The sequence below is a fragment of the Onychostruthus taczanowskii genome, unplaced genomic scaffold (assembly GCF_017590055.1).
Source record: "Onychostruthus taczanowskii isolate IOZ18803 unplaced genomic scaffold, ASM1759005v1 scaffold57, whole genome shotgun sequence".
Lineage (NCBI taxonomy): Eukaryota > Metazoa > Chordata > Aves > Passeriformes > Passeridae > Onychostruthus > Onychostruthus taczanowskii.
Window position 1 is genome coordinate 5,421,353 of NW_024503346.1, and position 24,435 is coordinate 5,445,787.

The 24,435-nt window shown below is 41.1% G+C and overlaps 1 protein-coding gene across 7 annotated transcripts in view; it reads right to left on the bottom strand.

Annotated features, from left to right (window-relative positions):
• Positions 1-1,642: 1,642 nt before the first annotated feature.
• DIDO1 (death inducer-obliterator 1) overlaps positions 1,643-24,435 on the bottom strand; it is a 52,957-nt gene continuing 30,164 nt past the window's right edge. For 5 of the 7 annotated variants that reach the window (XM_041417789.1, XM_041417785.1, XM_041417786.1 and 2 more), the window contains 10 exons: positions 18,351-18,798; positions 17,338-17,497; positions 16,804-16,920; positions 16,477-16,581; positions 15,897-16,032; positions 15,213-15,759; positions 14,238-14,391; positions 13,174-13,263; positions 12,356-12,551; positions 1,643-6,710 (listed from right to left, as the gene is read on the bottom strand). In XM_041417789.1, coding sequence (XP_041273723.1) covers positions 3,346-6,710; positions 12,356-12,551; positions 13,174-13,263; positions 14,238-14,391; positions 15,213-15,759; positions 15,897-16,032; positions 16,477-16,581; positions 16,804-16,920; positions 17,338-17,497; positions 18,351-18,798 — 5,318 coding nt within the window. In that variant the 3' untranslated portion in view covers positions 1,643-3,345. Of the gene's footprint in view, positions 6,711-10,265; positions 12,552-13,173; positions 13,264-14,237; positions 14,392-15,212; positions 15,760-15,896; positions 16,033-16,476; positions 16,582-16,803; positions 16,921-17,337; positions 17,498-18,350; positions 18,799-24,435 lie in introns of those variants that run through there. The other 2 variants (XM_041417790.1, XM_041417791.1) reach the window with 2 other exon arrangements.

The following is a 24,435-nucleotide window of genomic DNA, read 5'->3' on the forward strand; positions in this document are numbered from 1 at the left end:
GGCCGCGCGCGCCCCGCCCCGCCCCTGAGGCGGAGCCGGCCCCGCCCCCGCCCGCCCCCTCAGGGCTGAAACTGACCCGGAGCGGAGCCCGGGCCGGCCGTGTTGTGAGGAGATAAGGGGAACGTGCGGCTGCAATGTGTGTTTACAGACGTATTTCGAGTTCTGGACACACGGTTTACTGGTTTAGCTGATTTGCGGTGCTTGGCTGGGTACACGCTGTTATGCTAAAGTTTAACTAATTAAACCTACTGGCTGCTCAGCCTACGGCTAAACTCTGTTAGTTGGCTTTGTGGCTAACGGAAAGCTGACAGAGATAGCAACGGCCAGGGCTCGGCTGCGCTGAGGGAACTGCCCCAGCTGCACCAACAGCAGCGCCCGCGGCACGGCGGAGGCAAACTTGTGCAGGAAGGAAAAGGCAACAAAACCAGCTGGATTGACGGGAAAAACCAGCTGGGTTAACGGGAATCGCTTGTCGATCCCCACCAGGCGTCCTGGGGCTGCCTCAGCCCCAAGCCCCGCGGGGAGAGCCCGAGGGGGCAGCGAGCGGTCCCCGGCCCATCCCGGCCCGGCGTGCGGATGGGGAAATTGAGAGGAAAAAAATGTCCCAAGGCAGTGTGTACTGACATTTCCATGAAATGCAGCCACAGTGCGACGGTCTCACTCGTGACTTCCCTCTAGACGCAAACCCAGGAACTTTAAAAGCAGTTTTGTGCACACTGAACTCAATACACACTTTCCTACTTCTCTAATCCTCTTCCGCACTCCCCTTTACAATGGTCACAGTTGGAACAGTACAGCCTTTTACAGAAATAATAATATTTCTGCTTATATTGATCTAGACTTTGCAGGGGGTTTTGTGAAAAAAAAAATTATCAAAATATTCTTTGTAATGTTAGCTTAGTACAAACATAGACAAAAGCTCAAAATTGTGAGTTCTTTCATGTTAATCAAAAGTTTGGACAAAGCCAGAGAATTGTTTTTCTCTTTCTTGCAATTCAGGACAATCATTCAGTGCCATTTTTAGTCTCTGTAAATTGAGTTAAATTATTATGTTGGTTTCAGCCTAGCTTTTACCACCTCCTGCTGTGGAGGATACAGGAATCCTGCTGCAAAATCCATCTCCAGCTGATTGTTAACTGCATAAAGCTGTGGTTTAACAAAGCCTATGCTGTTGATTTTTTTGCCACTTGATCTCTGTGAGGATGGATTTACTGATCCTAAAGCATACACAGATCCCCCAAACTACTAAAGGAGAATTTCCTAAAAGAGGAAAAGCCACACACCTATTTCATACAAATGTAAAGCCAAGAAAAACATAAACGGTGTGACCTGAATTAATACTTTTTCTTTTCTTCAGATTTTTTGATGCAAAAATTTTCAAATTCCAAGCATTCTGATTCAAATGTAAAAAAAAAAAGCCCTTCAAAACAAATTAGGGGATGCCTTAGAAGTGAGAAAAGAATCATTAGCACAGATTTTTGCTATTTTTTAGAGGGCCTGCAATCAAACATTGGCTGGCTGTGACATCCTGCAAAACGTCTGTCATTAAACTACAAGGAAACAAAACCCCTCTGCCATCAGTCTCTGGTGGTTATAAATAGCAAAATGTAGAAAATAATATACACATACACATTTGAGAAATGGACAACAGCTCTCTGTAGGTGTTTATTCTACTTACAGTAACAAAAACCTGTGAAGTCTCATATTTTAATGTACAGTGATATATTTTGCCATATAAAATACAATTTACAGAAATTTCTATCAAGTAAACCTAAACAAACACACATTTTGCATACTTTTATGTATGTCTTTAAATTAGAAACATCTCATTAGGAAAAAAAATCTTACACCGCAGTTGATGTTTGCATTTAATACGATTTCTTTGCATGTTACCGTTTTCCCTCGGGTTCAGGACACAGATGATCATTTCAGCAAATCCTGGATGTACAAGGACCTCAAGGATGCACCAATGTGACTGTGGTGACACACATGCTACCTGTAATACAGTCCTCAGGTTGCAAAATGTTTACAGGATTTCAATTTTACATTTCCAAATCCATCTCAGCAAGATACCAAAATATTTACCCAGCGGTCAATTTGCACATTCAAATAAACTAGTGGGGTTTTATTTCACACTTTAGAATTACGTGCTTGAGGACTACATGAGAAGTAGCAATGTGATGTATTTCACCACGAAAAATGTCCCTCTTCAATCACAACATGATGTACCACCATAATTTAAACTTTAATGCAGCTGTGTCTTTTTCAGTGGAGTTTTATTTACACTGCCAGCCTAAGTAGGGCCTAACAAAAGAACAGTATCATTTATTTTTCAAGAGCCCTTTTAGGATGAAAGAGCACTTCTATAAGGAAAAGTTCAATCAAATTGGGACATTTCTTAAATCTGTGGAAAAATTCTGCAAAACCTAAACTAAACCAAAAAATGCTCCACTAAATCAGTACAATTTAAGTAACAGATTTAGTGGCCTATTTAACCAAATGCTCTTCCTTCCTTTGGTTGACCACTTTTCAAAATAAATGTCTGATGCTTTTATAAGTTTTGCTGGTTATAAAGGTGCTACTCTTGTATTTTCTTTAATGACAGGTTTGTAAACATGGGATATTTAAAACCTCATGAAAAATAACAAAGCATGACTTGTTTCTTTGCTGTACACTTAACAGATGGATTCCAGACCCAAAATACATGTATATAAAAGGAAGATAGTGCACTTGAAGCTTATAACATTCCATTTTCAAATCCTCCATCAGTCACAAGTAATTATTAACACTGTTCTTTTGCAGCTTTTTCCTAAACACATGACCCTTCCATTGTAAAAGAAACATGACACCAACATTTTTAGTGTGTGCTGTAGGAACAATTTTGACACCAAAATATCACGTAAATGAGATGTAAAGGTATGGCTCCTCAGGTCTGGATTAAATTCTCCTATAAAATTACAATTCAAGTTACTGGAAAACATAACTTTATAATCTTAAAAAGCAATATGCTCTTCTTAGACTTTTTCCATTTCTGTACTGTAAATGGAAACTTTAAGATAAAGATGCAAGTAGAAAAAACAAAATTTCAGTACAGGTAACGTTGTGAATCTTTATAAGAAAAACATTATGCACAAAATGCAGCAAGTGAAAGTCCATTATGTTCTTGCTTTTCATCTATCTGATTATTTTCATTCACAGTTGTTCAAAAATTGCTTATTTGTCAGTACATCGGGTAAGGCTAGTTTTACAACAGAATTTTTTCAAAGGTGAGAATATGTACAGTATTTACAGATGTGCAGTCCTTGCTGTGTTGCCAAAGTGTATTATTTGTGGGAAGTATCAGTTCTATGACTGATTGCTGGAAGATGAAGCTTCAGTTTCCACTGGTTTCTGAGTTTCCTTCGGTGTTTCTGGCTTTGTCTCTTTACCAGTTTCCTTACTCTTGCTCCTATCTTTGCGATCTTTCCCTCTTTCCCTGTCGCGATCTCGATCTCTGTCTCGATCCCTTTCCTTTTCCCGGCTTCGATCCCGGTCCCTGTCCTTCTCTCTGTCACGATCCCTGTCTCTGCTTCTCGATCGCTCTCTATCACGTCTCCTGTAAGAGTCCCTCTCTCTGTTTCTTGTCCTGTCTCGATCTCTGCTTCTTTCCCAGTCCTTACCCCGCTCTGAATCCTTGTCTCTATCTTTGTTTTGGCTCCTATCTCTATTTTTATCCCATTCCTTCTCTCTATGTCTCTCCCAGTCCCTGTCTCTGCTCCAGTTTCTGCCACGGTCTCTTTCCCAAGGTCTGCCATGTTCTCGATCCCTTCGTCTTTCCTCAAAGCCTCTACCTTGGCGATTATCTGCTTGTTGAAGCTCTGGCTGATCCAAACCCTTATCTTTATTTCCTCCCTCATACCTATCTCTCTGTCTCCCTTCAAATGTCTGGCCTCTATAGTCAGGATTTTTGCCTTCTCGGAAGTCAGATGTGGACCACTGTCCTTCCGACTCAGGTCCTTGTCCAGACATATTGGAAAGAGATGCAGATGGTCCACCTTCCTCCCACATGTCTTTTCTGTGACTTGGTGGATGGCTTGGAAGGTCCAGGAGTGGTCTTGGGGGTGGTTTCATACCTTGTGGTGACTGACCCTGGTAATGAAATCTAGAAGGAGGTTCATCATCTTCTGGAAACATTGGAGGTGTGCCTCCTCTTGGTCCTCCAAACTGGTGTGGTCCTGGACCTCTCTGGTTGGAAAATCTGGGTGGTGGGCTCCCTCTCCGTTCTTCATATGGCTGTGGCAAAAGTCCCCTTGGACCAGGCATGTGATTTGGAGCTGGACCTCTCTGCCCTTCAAATTGATTTGGGTGAGGTCCTCTTGGTCCCCCAAAATGACCTGGGGCTGGACCTCTTGGCCCTCCAAACTGAGGGCCTCCTCTCTGTCCTTTAAACTGACCTGGTGGGGGTCGTCTTTGACCTCCGAAAGGAAAAGGCGAAGGTCCTCTGTTTCCCATAAACTGGGGGGAATCTGGTCCTTCAAACTGTCCTGGAGGCCCCATCATTTCATCATACTGGGAATCTGAGAATTCCATTTGTTCCATGTGAGGGTCTCTATGATCTTCAAAATGAGGTGGTGACATTCCTCTTGGACCACCATGATAAGAAGGAGCAGGGCCCCTATTATCACCAAAAATAGGTGGTCCATGCTGTGCAGAAAATAAGGAAGGAATGGGACCCTTTTGACCTCCAAATCTTCCAGACTGAGGTCCTCTTTGCCCATCATTATTTGGAAAACCGTGCTCTTCTGGGAACTGTGGTGCTGGCCCTCTAAAATTAGGTCCATGAGGTCCTCCAGGTGCACTGAGCATCATTGGAGGTCCCCCTTTCTGCCCAGACATAGAAAACGCTCGGTTTTCCTCAAAGTGCTGTGGGGGAGGTCCACCCTCACTCTGAGCTGGTGCAGATTCAGTTTGTTCTACAAACTGATGAGACTGAGGATTTCTTTGTTCATCATATTGCACTGATGAAAGACCCATCTCTGATTCAAAGTGTCCAGCTGCCTTTTCCTGCTGAGGAAACATTGTATTTGAAAAGGAATCCCTTCCCATTGCTTCCTTTGACTCATTTGACCATGACACTTGATGCATATCTTGCAAAGATGGGCTGTCATTTGATGTGGAGAAATTAGGCTGAAAAGATGTACTTGGTGGGGTTGGAAGGAGCACTTTACGTATAGGTTTGGAAGCAGAAGGATCTCCAGAAGCTGTTTGACTCAAGTTTTCCAAAGTAACTTGAATGGTGTGTTCAAATTTGCTGTTAGATGTCTCTTTTTGGGGCACAGTAGATGTCTGTTCACTTGAAATCCAATTATCAGCAGTAAAACCAGGCTGAGTAGTGGAAATTAAAGCATTATCTTCCTTACCAAGTGAAGTCTGCAAAGCATTTGGAAAACTTGCTGGAGTGACTTCTCTTGTGACTATCTCGTTCTGTACTACCTGTGGCTTTACTCGAGAATCAGCACTGTCATTCTCTGCCACCATCCTTCGAGCCTGTCGAGGATCTCTGTTCTGCCTTGGGTCACAGCCCTGGTTTAATTGTGCTTGCTGATTTAAAGATGAAGGTAAATCTACTTTTTGTGTAGCTTGCTGGTCCTGATGGAATAATTCAGGCTTCATTAGGGAAGCTTTCGCTGGTGGAGGTGACATTAAAGCATCAGACACTGAAAAGTGAGCCATTGACACACCAACAGCTGCTCTTTGTTGTCTGAGGGCTTCTTCTTGTTCCTCTAGCTGTCTTTTCTGTTCTTCTATTTGTTTGTTTAATTCTTCCAACATTTTTTGCTGTTCTACCAAGGAGGAGGATGCCGATAAATCAGACACAAATGAAGCAGACGCTTCTGAAGAACTGCTTTTACTGTCTGTATACATTTTGTTGGGTAAATCATCAACAGTAACTTTTGCTTCTTCCAAGATAGTTTCATCCTCTGGATCATAGGCCTCATCCTCTAGTTCTGCTGTAGTAGATGGCTTTTCAACACTGTAGTGTTTGTCACTCTCACCAGTCTGCGTTTCAAAGGCTCTCTCTGGACCATATTCTTCCTCAGGATCATAAGGTCTGTCATCCTCCTCCTCTTCTATGGCTTTGTCCTTGGACATCTGCCCAAACTGCTGCACAATGGGATCTAACAGAGGAACCGCTGACATCCCGCTCTCTGCTGCAGCTTGACTTTCCTGACTGGAAGACTGAACAGTTCCAGAATCCTTGGCAAGAGGCTCAAAAGTTTTCTTTTTCCCAAAGAGGGTCTGCAGGATGTGCTCAAGAGGCGTGGCCGTTTTTGAGGATGAGGAGTGTGTGGCAGTGCTGCTTGCAGGAGCAGCTGTTGAAATCGCTGGGGTCACAGTAGTTGTGGGGCCACTTTTAATGGAGGACAGTATTTTTAATACTGAAGGTGTCACTGCTGAGGTGTCTGGAACGGGAAGTGGGGGTGGAGGTGGAGGAGGAGATCCAGGTGGTGTTGTACTCATGGTGGAGTCTCCTGAATAAAGTGTGTATTTTGGAGTTTTCTTCTCTTGTGAAGCTGGAGGCCCTTTAGAGAACAGGGATGGCTCGGCTTCCTCATGTGCTTGAATTCTGCTTCGCTTCTCCTCCATTTTTTCTGTCTCAGTGGCAGGACGTTTCCCTTTCTGACAGATAACCAACCCAAGGATTAAATTTGGCCGAGATGATTCAAGACCTGAAAGAGAACACAAAGATTGTGTATGTAAAAATCTGATTTTTAATGATGCTTTCAATAGAAACCTATTATTTTACAAAGTGGCAGATACAAAAGTCATAAAGGTAATAGTTTTCTAAGTTCCAAAAATCAGACCTATTAGAAATTTTCATTAGTCCACAAGATATGCATTTGTATTTCTTACTTTTTGTATGTATTTATACATAAGTTTAAAAGTTTCAATTCCTTCCCCAACATATTTAATAAAGGACTGCAGCACCAGGCATCATTGTTAAAGTGTTTCTGCAGAAGTTCAAACCGAAGCAAGCTGTTATTTTTGTATCTTTACATTGTTTCTACTGCTCAACTACCCCCACCTCTCCTCCTGAAAAAGCAAATATTTACATTTAGCTTGCAAATATAACAGAGATACTGAAAAGTGAGAAAACTTGGACTAAACATTGCTCTGTGTCATACAACCTGTGCTAAAAGTCCACGTTGACACCAATCTATAAATATTTTGTCTATCTCCAAGTTAAACAAACACCAATAATGGCAAAACAGATCACATCAAACAGTGTCTGGAAACAGTTTTAAAGCTGGTAATTACTCCCAGTTTGTTGTGTTTTTCCAGCCAGACATTATTTTAAGAGGTGTGAGAAGCTGGGAAACTGCAGATGTCCCGAACAAGCCCAGGAGAGGTGTTTGGCTGGGCCAGCACCTGGTGTGGGGTGAGAAGGCATTGGAGGTGCTGGCCACAGGGTGGGAATCAGGCCTTGGTATGTCAGTAAAAAACACCTTGAGCAGAACTGCTCCTTTGTGAAGAGCTTCAGACTTGAAGGAGAAGTTTATCCAGAAATTATAAGAACGTTTCAGATAAAGAAGAAAAATGCAAAGGGCTGTAGGCCTGTCTCCTGTATTTTTTCCTCCTACAAGCACAGTTCCTCTGGCAGATAAACATGCCTAGAATGAAGGGCAGGGACTAAATCCTTTAACGTAGAGTGGTGGCAAATGTAGAGAATCTTTTAACTTCTGGACTAAATGGGCTTTAAAAGGCCCTCATTTAAGGGCCACTGTCCTCCCTATATGTGCCATTAGTTATGATTTCTATTCAGCAGGGAAGCAGTAATATAGAAACATAAAATAACCTGTGAAATAAAAGATAATATTATGAAATCAAAGGTAATACTCATTGTGGATAAATAGCAATGTGAGAGCTCTGACCTATGTTGACCCTTCTATTCAAAATCCCATGAGATTTTTATATATATGGTCCTTGTTCTTATTAAACCAACTTCTCACTAAGCAACAATTTAAAATATCTAGTTATTAGCACCAAAACCCTTTTCTTACCAACACAACCCCCAAACTCCACAGCAGGTGATACATTGCATTAGCAAACCACATCACACATACATTAATCTGGTGAAACAACTCAGAATTTTTACTGGGACTCCTAAATTTACCATCTAGAGAGGAAAACACATCAGCTGTTTTCCTAAATTGATGTTAATGAATAACAACTCCCCAGTTGGTGGGTGTTGACCAGTGCAGAGCATCTCACAAACAGGAGTTCACCCAGAAACTGCCAAAAGGCATTTGCTGTTCTACTGTTGTTAAATGTTTTGATTACTAAATTTCATGCAGAGACTTGTGATTTATGCAATTAGTCACAATGAATTTCAAACACTGAATAACTGAAATAAACAGGTGTCAAAAATCCATCAGGCAGGATATCTAATAAATAGCAATTACTGAGAAATCAGGTTTGAATTCCTGTAAGAAATACAGATCAAGTCACTAATTAAAACAGGGTAAAATTTTAATACACTTTCAAGGCAAAAAATTCCAGCAGCAAGTTAATAGCATTAGTTATAAATTACCGTGTTTAGAATTTAGTCACCATAGAATAAATCCATTAAAATGTTACATTTTGATACTGGAATTTTAAACAAATATTAGAAATTGTGCCTAAGCTGACTTCTACACTCACTCAGTTCTGAGAGATCAAATACTACACGATTCCTTCAATGAAGACACATGGTCAGAGCAGCTTTCAAAGGCCATAGCCCTGTTCTATCTCAATACCCATAAATAACTTAAGTGCCTAATTTTAGGAACAACAAAATGTTGACTGCAATCTGCCACTACTGCTAAATGACTGCCTTTCACAAACACAGGTTTTAGAAGTGCTGCAAGCTGTGCTGGCAGAGTTAGTAGTTTTCAGTGCTAAATTATTTATAACAGTTATTATTCTATTATGCATTTGAAATCCCCAGTCTGGTTTTATTGAGTTACTTCTTGTAACTAAAGCCAATATAACAGGATCTACTAAACACTAGTATTGAATTAATATTTACTTTTCTTGGCCTTAAATACATTTTTTCATTAGATCAAGTTTACCATATTTATATGGTGTATATTGGCCCCATCTTTCCCTGCCAGCAGCAGCTGGTAAAAGCTGACCTGCACTGTTGAAGGACAGCTTCTGCCCGTCCCTGACAGACCCGAGGGAGGGACTAAGCACACCTGTGGTGAATTTTAAACTGCAGAGACCAACACAAGACTTTATCAGTATCTGATCAATGCTATTTAAAAATCTGTCCCAATTAATCATGACAGCTATTGACAATTGCCATCAGATTTGTGCCCCCTTAATTCAGAGCCACAGATGGCTCCCAGCACTGTGACACTGCTCCACTGGCACAGAAACTCAGGTTTGTAATGCCACGTTCCTCTACTGCTGCTGCTTTTCCTAATGAAATCTGCTCAGCTGAACACAATAAACTCCATTCACAGTTCAGGTAAAATTTTGGTGCATTTGTTTTTTTAAGACCATTGCAACAGCATGAGGAGATTTCATGCCTTCATATTTTATGAAAACTTATAGTCCCCAAAAAAACTACCAGAACATACCAGCATTTGTGGAATCTTTGCTGATATATATATATATATGTATGTCTATTTTATTAAAGTTCAGCTACATAAGATAGTTGTTACATTCCCATCACCACTAAATCCCACAATAGATCATTTATGAGTTCTATTTCTAATAATCTATTAGTTCTGTTTCTATTAGTAATTAAGTCTGATTATACTACTTTTTACAACTGGAAGTGGTAATGTGTATGTGAAAGAGAGAAATAATTCACATACCGTAAACCACTGCAAAAGGACAGTGCAGAAGAACCCATGACACATAAAATCTGGTAATAAATATCTGAGTTAATAAATATAAATCAGGATAACCCTCTATTTTCCTGTGTTTTTAAGCTGCCCACATCAAAGTTTTCTGCAGATCTTCTAGGCACTAGCGCAGTCCTCAGTTGTGTTCCAACTCCAATCCATCAGAAAACAGGAGAAATTCCTAATCCATACGTGCCTGATGGAACTAGATGATACAGCTGGAATATCTTCTAACTAGGATTTCTGGAGTGGCAGGGTTTGTTGTCCTCTCCCTCCTCCCCCCTCAGCTCATATTTATCTAAAAATGATAGACCATCTAAAGGCAATGCTTCTCCAGGCCTTGCTAGACTCTGCTGGAAGGCACACGATTAAATTTAAGGAGACAATGACCACGTTCCACAAAATATTTTTATTGATTGTGAAAGTAAGAAAACACAGTAAATTCCATCAGATATCATTAAAAAGGTGTGGATTACAGGATGTGGTAATACATACATACACAAAACAAGAGGAACAGCTTACCTGATTCTTTTCACCGCTTTTAAAACACAACACAGCCAGCTAAAATAAAGGCTGCCACAGGAGTTTCCAACAAGTGTTACCTGATGGCAGAACCCTTTAGTGAATCTTCTGTGAAACTGTTTTATCTCATGGCCTGACTGCCCTTGGAACCTTGTTTCTGCTAACCTTTAATCTACTTAGCCTACAACTATTTATGTCAATTTGAAAACCTGACTTACAAAATTTGTCTTCATGAAGATCTGCAGATGAGATCTGAACTTGTTCTGAGCAACTCCTTCCAGTTTTGAAATACTTGTGCACTTCAAACTCAGCAAAACCAGTCTGATATTAAAAATATCTCTTACTAATAAGTAAAGTTTGGCTACATTTGCCAACCTTCAATCCAAGCTAAAGTGTTTCATCTGAAATGAAACCCATAATGGAGAAGTAAAAAAAATGTAAAACAGAAAGCTGGCATTTTCACAGGAATGCAAGAGGCAACAATTAGGTAAACTGAGTTATTTATCAGACCAGCAGACATTTACAGCAGATGCAATGGCCAATCCCATCCTAGTGCTACTGCCCAAAAAGGATTGTATTTCTTTGCTTCTGCCTGGAAAAGCCAGTGCATGAGTTAAGATTCTTTGCCTACATCCCTGTGCCAAGGTGTTCTGTATTTGGTGTTTTCACTTTTTGGCTACGAAATGGGATTAAGTTTTTGCCTAGCTTTCAAAAATTCAGTAAATTACAGACTATGAAGTGCTGAGATTCAACAATCCTAGTTATACAGTAATTTAGACAAGGCAATAATCCTGCCTTTTTAGCTATTGCCTAAAAACAACCACCTAGTCTGTGCTCTGTTGAAGGACAGATAAGAGATTTGAAGTGTATGAGAAAAATCTTGTCTGGGGATGCAGAGCAAGTGCCCTTGGCCATCTCATAGAGGAAGGGACAGCACTTAACTCATGATGCTCCACTGGTTGAAAACCTTCCCAGCCACTGTTGCTCCTGCATTAACGCTGTGAGAGTGCTTTATTGAGTTTTGTGCTACACTTGTATCTGAGGGGCAGCGCTCAGTCAGCCCCCCGAAAGGTGAGCTCCTTGTTGCTTGTTCCATACCTACCACGCAGCGCCAGCCATGGCCACGACAACGGAGCTCTGCCTTCACTGCAGCCTGCAGCTCTTCAGCTTCCCAACCTGGTATTTGCTATAAAACCTACATCCTTTGGAAACTAAGCATATGCATCTCCTTATCCTCAGATGAAGATGACTCTGAATTTTGTAGAAGGGTGTTTCACAGTTGAATTCATTCTCAGTGTTTCTGTCACCATGTTCAACATGGGGCAAACACATTATTACAGGTAATTTTATCTAAAGATAGAAGAATCTAACCCTAAGGAATGGGTCCCTTTTTCCTCAAAGGACTGGTTTTCTGAAGTCAGTGATTTGACTAGTTTGATCCAAGTAGAACAGAACATTTCAAACACCTTCTGCCCCACACTGCATGTACAGATTAACTCAGCATGGACAGTGACAGTGCAGTGGAAGCACCAGAAATGTTACCTGTGTCTTCACTCTGACTTCTTGACTCCTCTGTGGGATAAGTTTCCTGCTTGAATTAAGTGATGGTCAATGGCTTGTAAGGGTCTAGGGTTTGTGAATTTAGGAGTTGCTGATAATAGGGTGGGAGTTTTTTGTGGTTTTGCTTGGGGTTTTTTTAATATAGTGGCTGTTCCACATCCTTGATTTCACATGTAAACTCATTCTCCTAAGTCATATGAGCATCTTGTTGGAAGACTAAAGTTCGGACAATTTTATCTTAGCAGAGTTTGATTTCCAGTTTTTCCCTAATTAAGTACTTGAAAATTTGTTTTATATAAAAAATTTAACTAATGATTACATTAAACAACTTGTCTCAGATTGCGTTTTGTCTCGTCTTGGTTTTACCTAGCATTGAACCTCCCCTGTTTTGTGCTTACCTGGTCCCTCAAAGGGCAAGAGTTTGGAAGGAATTGGGTCCTTAGAACTCAGGGGGATCAGGTAGAGATCCTTGACATGTCTGTTGTTATTAGCTACAACACCAAAACGACCACGACTGCTAAAATAGGAGTAGAGAGAGATATAGGCAACTTCTTCTTCTTCTGTTGCAGGATGGAAACGAATCAAACACAATTCCTGGAATACAAAAGCAAAGTGGAAAAATTCAACCTGTAACATACCAGCACATGAAATGGTAAAGGGCAAATTCCAGAGGTAAAATAAACTCCACATTTATCACTCCAACTATGCCTTCAGGACAACATTCTAGATGGAACAGACTACTGCTTTTCAATTTGCAACATAAAAATAGAATTATTGTCATTTTCAGAAACACAAATTACTTGTATATCTTACATCAAATTGAACAGCTTGAGGCTCAAATGAAAAAGAAATGGAAAATTCTTAGTTTCATGTTTTTCTCTATAATGTCTATCATTTTTTCACCTCTGAAGTGCTTTTAATACTAAAATATATTAAATGATAAGTTCCTTTTTTTAATATTTGAATTTCAATCTTCAATATTTCAGTTAGTAAACAGTTTGAGGATTTAACTACTGTGCTGTAAAGAGAGATCAAAGTTTACAGCTCAATAAACACATTACTAAAATAAATAAAAAATTAAAAGAAGTGGTTTAGGTAGTTTTCCATGTGTGATCTATGTCAGTATTTGCTGTTTACTACTCTGTATTATAAAAAGTTGTCATTTTACATTGCTGTCTATTTCTTCTGGGTTTTGCAAAGGATTTTAAGTGAATACCTTAGAAAGCGAAGATTTGAGTTTGCCAACATAATCCCAGACTGTCTTCGGTGAGATCCTCCCACCAATGTGAATTGTGTCAGGTAAATCCTAAACAAGAAGTATTACACGGTAGTGTGAGAAAAACCAAAAATTACAACCAAAAAAGGCAGTGCATGTTGCCCCATCCCAGTAGCCCAGTGGATAGTTAAATTTTAGTAGAATTTTGTACATATGTTTTTAAATTCAGACGGGCTATTCCTAAATTTGGAGATGTTTAATTATGGCATGTGACCCAAAGGCCCACAGGATACATGGAACAGATACACACATCAAACATGGAGAGTAGCAACACATCAAAGAGTTCTGTATGCCCATTACTGGCATTTATAGGGAAACTATAATATACATATATATTGGCTTTTATAGGGAAGCTGTTATCTGAAATACAGCTTTTCTCCACATTTGCAGTGACCCCCAAGTCATTTGAATTCTGGTGAATTTCCTGTCACAAGGACAGTGAAACTCATTTCAGCAAAAGCAGCACTCAGAAGAACAAGCAACCCTATTAAGTCCTAAACCATACATTCATGTTTGAAAATTCCTAAGTCACCTAAAATGCCCTTGAGAGAAAAAAAGAGAAAGAAAAAGCTTTCTACTGTCTCATTATTTGAATGTACAGCCTCTCAGAACAGTATCAGCCAACTGGTTTTACTTGAAAATTAGTAACACGGATGATACTTTTCATAAACAGCTGAACAAAATTTTCTAACAGATCACATCAGTGACCCTTCTAGTTTGAGAACAGAACACTTTAAAACACTGGCTCCTAAACAAGGAAGCTGATGTAAAGCCATTATTCCATGGCAGATCCTAACATATGTATAAACACGTTGAAAGAATTTCTCACAGATTTGTGAGGAATTTTTTAAAGGCTGAGTTTTTTCCTTGAGCTACATTTCCTATTACTACAAAATGTCCTTTACCACTGCTACAGTTCTAATGTAACTCTATAAACACACAGTGCCCCCAGCCTTTCTAGCAGCAGGAACTGCAGCACAAACCCATTCCAGACACACACACACCTCACTAAGGTAATCAAAGCACCCGGAGACTGGATAGGCTTTAGTGACAAATTTGGCCACACTCTGCATGTTAATAAATCCTTTCCAAATGGTGTTGAGACGAGAGAGAAAGAGGGAAGTGTCGCTGTCCTGAGGTGAGCGAGGCTCTGAGGCACTGCAAAACAAATCCAAACAGAAAGGTTACACAATGCCAGTGAGGATGGGCCCTTTATTTTAAATTTTCTTCCCTTCTCCTATTGATCTGATACTTCTTTTTACATAAGTAACAATTTTTACTAGATGCTTTGTTAATGTTTTCCATTAACTTGGTAATAGTTAAAATAGCAAGGAATAGCAGAAAATAAACTTGTAGCTGCAGGCAAGCAAAGAGGTGCCAAAAGGTATGACTTTTCTAAAACCAGTTATAGACTTCTCACTAATTAAGTAAACAATATCCTTCTGAAAGTGATTCTGAAGTAAAAGAACTTGCTATGAATAAAACTTGCAAAAGGACATACTCAGCAATATTTATTTTTACTATTTGTGTATACTCAGAATGTGAAAGAAATCCACTTCCTTTCAAGCTGACCAATTGGTTAATTTTAATTCATATTTAGATGCAAGAGTATTTTAATACAGGATGAAAATGTGGAAATACCTCTAAGCAATCTCCGCCATGTACTGTCTTTCTAGATATTAATGTATATTCAAACTTCTAAGTCTGCATGACACCCTTAAGTTTTATTTCTCTGCTGGAACACAGTAGAATCTTTGTTGATATTCTGTGCATCTATTGATGCACACACTGATGCTCTGAAAACTTTACCAAGCTAGAGAAAGCAAATGAGGAGAGATGGCATTTTAGAAATGTGAATTAGGCTCCCTGAACTTTAAACCTCAACAAGCCTTTTGTTTGAAGGAAAGAGAACAGGATATGGGACACATGGGAATCTGCAGAGCCACGGGAGGGATGTGGCAGCTGCTGAGGATACGCACTTGATGTTGGGTGACTGATGAACCGCCAGGTATCTGGGATCTGGTGAGGAAGAGGGTTTGGTCAGTATTGATTTGGGGACAGTCATAAGTGGTTTGGAAGTTTCTTGTTTGGTTTCCACCGTGGAGACTTTGTCAGCTGCAGGCCCAGGACGCAGGGCCGCTGTCACGGTCGCAGAGGAGCTGCCCATGGCTGTCCTGGGGTCTCTGCCAGAAACTGTTACGGTTGTGACAACAGGGCCAGCACAGGAGGCAGCGAGAGCAGAGACCTCTTCAGGGACAGCAGAGTCTGTGCTGTCCTGGCTCTGGCTTGTAGGAGTGTAAGTCCCTTCTGTGGCTGGCTGGGAAACTGTTTCTGCTGCCGGTTCAACATCAATTTCCATTGCGTCGTCAGCGACGGGCTCTTTGTCAGGCTCTGCTGCCGGGGCTGCTGCAGGGCTCTCATACTTGGCCTGCACTTCTGGCTTTGATTTCGACTCCACCTTCTTAGCAGAAGGCCCTGACTTCACTTTCTTAGCTGGTATCTCATCTTCTAATGCTGAAATCTGACCTACAGATTTATATCAAGAGCTTTTGATTAGTATTTAACAGTAGTTTGGAGAAACTATTTCAAAAAAACAAATAAACAAACAACAATTAAGTAACAGTTCTTTAACTGTGCCCAAGGTCAGCACTGTCAATAAATACCTGTACAGATTTTACAGTTCAGGTCAAAAAGGTGGGCTCGATGCTGACTTGTTGTATCCTTCAACATGCTGCTAAAAACATCTAGAGAAGGAGGACTGTTCAAATTGGGTGCAGTTCGGGTTGACTCCTGCTGTTCCTAAAAGTGATTGAACACAAAAAATATTACAGCTGATCATTAACTTCAACAATAAAAAAATACTTGGAAAACTGTTAATTCAGTTTTTTAAAAGAATACGTAAAATTCCTTGCTTAAAGCATATCATGTTAGATAAAGTTATCACATGATACACATCCAAATTTCAAGCCACGGTGCTTTTAAGCAGAGCTCTTGTTCACAAAGAAAGGATTTTTCTATAAATTGACATCAAGGGCTAAAAAGCACACAATATTTTTGAAGTGCCTGCAAAATACACCTATCACTGGCTGTTGCAGTCCTTCACACTTGAGGAATGCTCACAGCGCACCCAGTGGGCAAATGACATCCCCACAGTTCAGTGAAAAAATCTGCCCAAATGTGAAGCTCTAACTGCCATTGCTCCCCCTCCACATCCTCATCTGAAGGAACAGCCCCAGTACTCACATCAGAGTCAGATACTGGTGGAGAATCCTCCATATTGACAGCAGGCACATGTTCCCGTTTTACAGCTGTTTTCTTGATTTCGTGAGGTTTGCTTCTTGACTCCACCTGAAAGAAACAAAACAGTGTTGGTAAAAGCTCACTATATATTTATTTTACACTGTACTTTGCTGTCATTTGTTATGTGGTAGGGAAGATGTGTATTGAAATTGAATGTTATTAGTGTTTTGTTAGGAAGAAAATGGTGCGTTAACGTATAACGGGTGGTAAAGGCTGGCAAACTTGTTCCTAATTTGTACTTAAGGACATAGGGAAAAAAGTGTTACTTACTGCCTTAGCTGGTTTCTCTTTCCACACAGACAGTTCTTTAGATAAAAGTTCTTCTGGCTTCATTCTCACCAGTTTTGACAGGGAGATTTCCTCACGAAGGACACGATGGAAAAGTCCCTGAAAACAGAAGAGACTTTTGCCATGCTGAAGGGAACCTGCTCAGGTAACTGACAATATTACCAGAGATGAGCAGCCAAAACCTGCTCCAGTTTCTTAAGTCTCTGTTAAAAATATCACCTACTTATAAGCAAACTTGGAAAAGTGCAGCAACCAGAAATCAGGGATGAAATAAAGCCCAAATATAATAAATACATCACACCAAATGCTCAAACTGTATAAACACCAATCACCAACTAAAGCAGGCTTTGAACTTCTACTTAAGATAAAAATGTTAAAATGCTTGAATGGCTTTATAAAATTGTATCATTTAATTAATAAGTCTCTATTTTGAAACACCTAATGCTGAGTCTGACATACCATTCAAGCCCAAAAGCACATTTCTATACAAGTTTACTGTTTAAGAAAATTCCAAACCTGGTTTTTGGGGTCCTTGAGATTGAACATGATGCTACGGTATTTGCTCTTGTATCTGTTGTCTGTCACTTGGAACAAATTAAACATCTCCTTCTCAATGTTGAGTGCCACTTTCCCTACTTCACTCTCTGTCATGACCAGGTCATCGCTGTCATTGACTCTGTTACAAACAAGAACAGGAATGTGTGGTTATGTCAGGGTAAATGGTCAGGTACAGTCACAAAAACCAAAATTTTCAGAGCTGACCTCAACTGCCTCCTCACCCAGAAAGGGCTCGAGACTCCTTTAAATGAAACCTCAAAGCCAAACTCTATCTCAGGATCTTGAACTCTGGCAAACTTTAATTATTGGTTTTGATGGCCATGGATGACACAGCTTTGGGACTCCTGCCTGTGACACTGCCACCTGGAGTTTCTCTGCCAGGAGTGACACAGGGAGTTCAAGCACCTGAGCTTCAGTCCTTGATTCCCCACTGTGACCAGGATTGTCTTTTCAGAAACATTACCAGAGGGCAGTGCTGTATGGCAAGTGTCTATGGTTGTCATTCTCTTTAATAATTATTGTGGGAAAATCTGTTTATTTTTTTCCTGTCCTAAGTGATAGCTACCTGTTAACAAGAATTTCTTGTTGATTTTCATGTTGGGACAGGAGGGAATCTCTCCTCCAGTGACCTTTAACTATGGTATTTCCTGTACTATGTTCACTACAACTCTACATCTCCAGACTTTAAAACTCAGAGCACCTACATTATAAAAGCTTCACAGCATTCTAAACTGTGATTTAATCCTTCTACTGTAATTGTCTCAATATAAATGGAATAGTGAGGTTTCTTTTTATAGAAGCTTTATCACATGCATTTATTTTCTATCAAGAATTTTTATTTCAAATATAACCTTGAGATACTGATTGCACTTGTAGTAATTTGTTGCATAAATTCAATCCCTCAAGACAAACTAAACTCTCCATGCTACTTCTAGGTGTAGCTTCCTATATAAAGTGTTTTGAATTCCCACCTCTTCCATAAAATTTCTTTCAGGGATCGCCGAATATTCTGTCGAATCTGAGAGTTGGGCTGTGACTGGGCAGGACTGGCTGAGGCTTTTGCTTGACTACTTCCAGCTGCAGCTGGCACGGAAGACAGTGAAGGCTTTTTGAGTCCCCCACCCAAACTGGAAGACGGAGCTGCTTTCTTGGCAACTGATGAGCCATGAGAGAGAGGTGACTGTTTGGAAGGAACACTGCCTGATGAAGGCCAAGGTTTCTTGGGAATGACACCTTTGAAACTTCCAGCAGGTTTAATTGGTGGTTTAGTTAGTGAGGTGTTGGAGTAAGATGGGGACTTCTTTGAAGGCAGATTTTTGGTGAGAGAAGAGGACTGTTTCTCCACAATAGCTACCACAGCCTTCTTTGGTGCCGGTGTGGACTCTGCTCGATCTTCGTTCCTTTTCTCTTCCCTTTGAGCTGTTAAAACAAAGAGGAAAGTACAATATTAAAGGCTTAACTTTATAACTTCATATTCGTGAAGACCTAATACCAATATATAAGGAAAAGTCAGTGAAATACCATCTCCAGTGAATGCCTACCAGGCAAGCAGTTTAAGCTATTCTCATTTGCCTTGTTAAAAGTAAATTTTAAAATCATGCCATGGTTGACTTGTTTGTTGAAAATTTTGTGCATAAGAAAAATGGCGGGGGGGAAAAGGCACCACCTTCAAAGATTCCTGAGTGGGATTTCATGGTTAAGCTTCAAAATCAACCCAAATACTTACACATATAAAAAATAAAAATAATGCAATACAATCCACATGCTACATTTAAACAGAGGAAGTCTCATAGTACTTTACAGAATCAGTTAATTACAGAGGTTGACCTGACAACAAAGTCCATGAATTTGAAATTGTACTAATATTACCCTAAGCTGAATATTACTGAAATTTAATAAAACTATTCAGCTCCTAGCTAGAGTCTAGATTTAAAGAATATTTAAACATTAACACTGCTGTCAGGCTGTAGCCATTGAATTCTCACCATTCTCAAACTATTCCATTCATAATATTCAGTTTTCCATTGAAAATTCTAATGTTACAATAACTGATACACATTGTTTACAAGAAAATTTACTAAGTCTAAGTAAAAGCTCTTGTTTTCACAAGTATATAAAAGATATACTTGCACAGGAATTTAAAAATAAGTATGTTTTCAAATTGCATTTCATCTCTACCACCTTCTGGCACTGACAGGAACAATTCACACAAAAAAAGCCAAACCCTAAAACACACACATCTCTCTCCAACAGAACATCATTTACAAGACATCAAAGTTACAGTGGGCAAACACCAGCATATGGATCCTGAGAGCTCAAATGAGGATGGGTTCTGAGCGAAACTACCAAAAATCAACTCCTATAATAGAGTTGTTTCAAACCTTGTTGGAGGTCTGTAGGTGCGATGTGCAGGACACCTCCTGGGCAACATCCAGGAGTTCCAGTAACTCTACCAAGGACCAGCTGGTCCCTCTTCACCTCCCAGGTCTGCTCTGATGAGAGCAGAAATCACTGGAAAAGGACTAAACTGTCCTGAGATGGACTTGATGGGGACCAAGCCCTCCTGGGGGGGCCTAGTTCAAAACACCCCCCACATCAGCATAAATTCCCAATGTAACCATCCCTCATACTGCAGAGGATTTGGTATTCTTAAGGGACAAATTAAACTACCTTATTTCTTGAAGAAATGGCCTTGCAAGTTTCTGCATGCCTAGTGGAGAGCAGCCCTTCCCTGGACAGCAGCATGCACTTCCAGCAATGCCCCTCTCACCCCCCTCCCTGTCACTGGCCCTCGGTGCTGGCAGCTCCCATGGACACCAGCAGGAGATGAGCCAAGAAACACCACAGGAACTGACCTTTTGTAAGGTGAAGTGCAAGGGTGTGTGCTCAACTTCTGCTGGAACACAAGAAGCCAGAAGATGCAGAGACACTGTATCTTTGTCCCCAGCTTTCTCCTAGAAGTGTTTTACAACTGAGGATTTTTTCTGAGCCAGATTTAACTACTTCAAGTGTAGTTAACAAAACCCACTGACAAAGTACATTAAATGATTTCATAGGCTGTGATGATTTTGTTATAAACGAAATGCAATTAATACCCTCACACTACTCCCACAGGTTTCCCTAGACTGGCCTTGATTCCTGACTGTCTGAGACCCACAGTGTCTCTCTGCTCTGTATGTCTCCCCTAACACTATTCCAGTTGTCAAGAGGACTCTGGCAATGCCAGGAGGGAGGAAGAGGATAAGGAACTATTGCTGATATGGTTGATTTGGTCAAGCAGGGTCCCCAGAACCTGAGAAGTAACCAGCCAACCCATTTTGAGAGTCTTGAAGTCTTGAAGAGATAGATGGCAAATACCCAAAACGTGTATTGGTACACTGCAGGAATTATTCCCATTCTCTTTCTCCTGGTTTATTTATCTTCTGCACAGACCTGTACCTTTCCAGGCAGGAAGAACAGCAGCACACTCTGTGACCTGCCACGGCAAGGCAGAACAGAACAGCTTGGCTTGTAAAGTGACAGCAAAATTCAGTCCTCAATACTATGTTTAGTTCTTTGTGGTTACAGCAGAAGTATGACTGCAAATCTATTCTCAATTCTCTAACCACTATCTATTTAATGATTAGTTCAAAGTACTTAACACAAACTATATTGATAGCACTAAAAATAGCAGAATCAAGATATTTTGTGTCCATCAGATGTTGTGTATGTATAAGAACTAGACCAACACCAAACACCATTCTGTTACAAACAGCTATATCACAGTAAGAATAAAGATTTGTAAAATAAATAAATAAATGAATAAAAGCTACTAGTACAAAGCTAGATTGACATTTGTGGGGCTGAAGGTCACTAGAGTCTGTAAGGTCAAAGGACACACAGAGGCATCCTTTAACCTGCCAGCTGACACCATGACTATTCTTAAGGTGTGTGACTTTTATGCTTCTTCAGCCAGTGGAAAACATGCAGAGAGCTCCCTAGTATTGAGCACGCCTGACAGTTTCAAGCTACACTATTTTACACTGATTTCTAGTGTCTCCTGAGCAGGACTCATGGACTCACTGATCAGACATGGATGGCACGGATTCGTTATGTACTAACTCAGTCATAAGTGACTTTCAGTTCTCCAGAACTACCAAGGTCCTGTTAAACTGACACTGTCCAATCAAGAATGTGCAGGTTTTGATGAAGAATCCAGAATACTTAGATCCTCTGTACAAACACCTGCACATGAGACTAATGTAAAAAACCCTCTTATCCTGTTTTGACAATGAGAAATCAAAATTTTTGTTCTACCAAGTTTTGGGTTTCAGTGTCAATGTGCTGCCCCATAATTCAGATGAAGCAACTCACTGTGCATTACACGGGTCTTAGATCCAACACCCAGTAGCAGCCAGTGCAGGGTGGGGAAGGATCAGCACTGGCTCTTGGGGTAGCAGCTCACTCTCCTACAGATTTATCCACAACATGAGCACACCCCAAAGCTGACAGCACCTCCTGACAGGTATGGGAACGTGCTAGGTTTATGTTTGGAAGCACTGAAAGAAAAATGTGCTCTTTTCTGAGAGCAGTATGCCAATACATACGGAGCCTTACTTCTGAACAGATGTCAGAGCTGCTCAGCAAATGGATGAGACAGATCATGGAGCAGGTATTCCCTCAACCCATGATTTCCAAGTGCTTGGCCTGCAGTCAATGGGCAGTATGAGAAGGCACAGCCAATGCTACTGCACACGTTGGCCACTGTGTCTTATACCATGGTGGGTTTGGTTCTTTCCATCAGTAGCTCCAGTGCACCTATAAATAAATGCCCTAAACCAAATTTAAAATAAAAGGATGAGATGAGCACTGAACTGATCGACTTATCCCACCTAAGAGTTTAACATGGAGTCTCACCACTGGCGGTTTAGAATAAGGCATTTGGTGGTTCTTCTGTTCAGCCCTTTAAACACCCAGGTGAACTGCCCTGGCTTGATGTCACAATTTAAAATAACAGTAATTCCTAATTGCTCCATTTTGTCCCATGGGCCACTTAGGGCAGGAATAGGATCCTTAGTGACTGGAGGGAGGCGTGGGCTGAAGAGACCGAGGTGCAGCTAATGAGCCAACACGTTCCCAAGGTGAAACCCAATGAATCCTCTGGCAGAAAACCCTTCATTGCTCCCAGGCTTAACAAACAGCATTGCTTGGTGTGCTCACTACAGACAGAACGAGATCTCTCCCATCAGGTGTTGACAGACACAGAACCCCTCCCCTGCAGTTACACTTGACATTACAACACACAGCTGTGAACGAGGCTTCTGCACGCAGAGCAGAAGCGCCACAGCGTCTGCTGGGACAGACGAGCCCGACGGTTCCAGGTACTTCTGAACCTCTCAACACGGCGCCTCAGCACTGCCAGGCCATTGTGGAGGCCAAATTAAGCAGGATTTCCACAGTGTAGGGCTGTTAACTTTGTATGAAGGATTTGCAGGCTGTACTTGTATCCCAGTCCCTCACCAACACCCAGAGGCTGTTGGCTAAAGAAAATTTCTTTATAATATAGCATTTAAGTCTATTCTGGCTCTTTCCCCTTTCCCTCTCCACCCAATCCTTCTTTGGAGTTATAGCTTTTGAAAGCCACTTCAAAAACTAATCCTGGTTTCTATATGAGTTATCTCAGCTGTTTTGCTGAAACTATTACCTACTTTTTCCAATTTTTAAATAATAGAATAAATGTGTTATTCCTTTTCTCTGTATAGTTTTAAAATTATTCAGATCACAGCTCTTCAAAAGAACTTGAATTTCTGGCTCTAGTTGATGTTAAAACTTTCAAATGCTGCAGAGATAAACCACAGGCTGTTACACCTGAAGAGCTCATTTCACAATGACTCCAGTAAAGCTGTCTTTTTTGGTGGTTTTCTAAATTTAAAAAAGCATCACAGCTCCTCTTACAGGACACTAACACTTCTGTGCAATAAATCTTGCAGCCATGCAGAGTACTGTAATTTTCTCTACAGAATTAAGATTTTGGCATAAGGCTGTTCATACACCAGCACTGTCTCGGTGTCTAACATCATCTTAATGTTTCCCCCGTGTTCCCTTCCATCTACATTAATCTACTTTCTTTGCCCAGGATGAAATTCCTCCAGGCAGTGTGAGAGGAGCCGACGGCTGTGTTGTGTCCAGCTTGCACAGAACATTCTGCAGTGGGAGCAGGACGTCAGGAACCCAGCACTTGAGGGGGCATTGCCCAGCACAGAGGCAGCCCAAGCCTGTCTGGCTTTTACTGCTGCTTCTTTTCAAGACTTCTCTCTCACTACAACAGAGTTTTAGGGAAAAAACCAAAACTCCAGCCTTATGCATGGTATATGAACTTCTGTGGCACCAACAGAAAGAAAGCTGGTAAGTAACATTTTTCTTCAACAATAAATCTGTAAAATTCCACAAAACTAATAATGCAACCTAAGAAGAGAAGAGCCACTCATGATCCACCTGTTCAAAACTGGGTATCATATTCACTACTGTTTAAAGTCATTTTTATGCCTTTAGAGGTAAGAAAATCCACAGTGCTGCAGCAGTGCAGTTGTAAAAAACCCATTAGTACCTGCTAGAAAGTATTTACACTTTCTAAGAGAGAGTGTAAAGGCTGAGCAGGGCTGAGCAATTCCATCCTGTGACAAGAGCTGATCTCTAGAAGCACCAGCACTGGCCCTTACACCAGCTGACAGGAACACAGGTGTGCACAGCCCAGCGAGCCAGTCACCCACGCAGGCTCTGCCCTGCCAGCGTTTTGGGTGTCACACCAGACTCGGGCAGTGACCTCGGCCTCCGAGTCCCGCGGCTCCTTGGGCTCAGCCGCAGGTGGCTGCGGTGGCCGTCCCCGTGCCGTTGTCGCAGCGCTGCAGCTTCTCCGCTCCCAGCAGGGCAAGATGAGGGCAGCCCATCGGCACACAGGGCAGCACAGGCTGCTGGCCTATGAGGGAAACACCTCAGCCCTCTGCCAGCAGCTGAGAATTTAACAACATTTCCCCTCTGGATAACTGTTGGAGAGGACAGGCAGGATTTCCCAGCCTC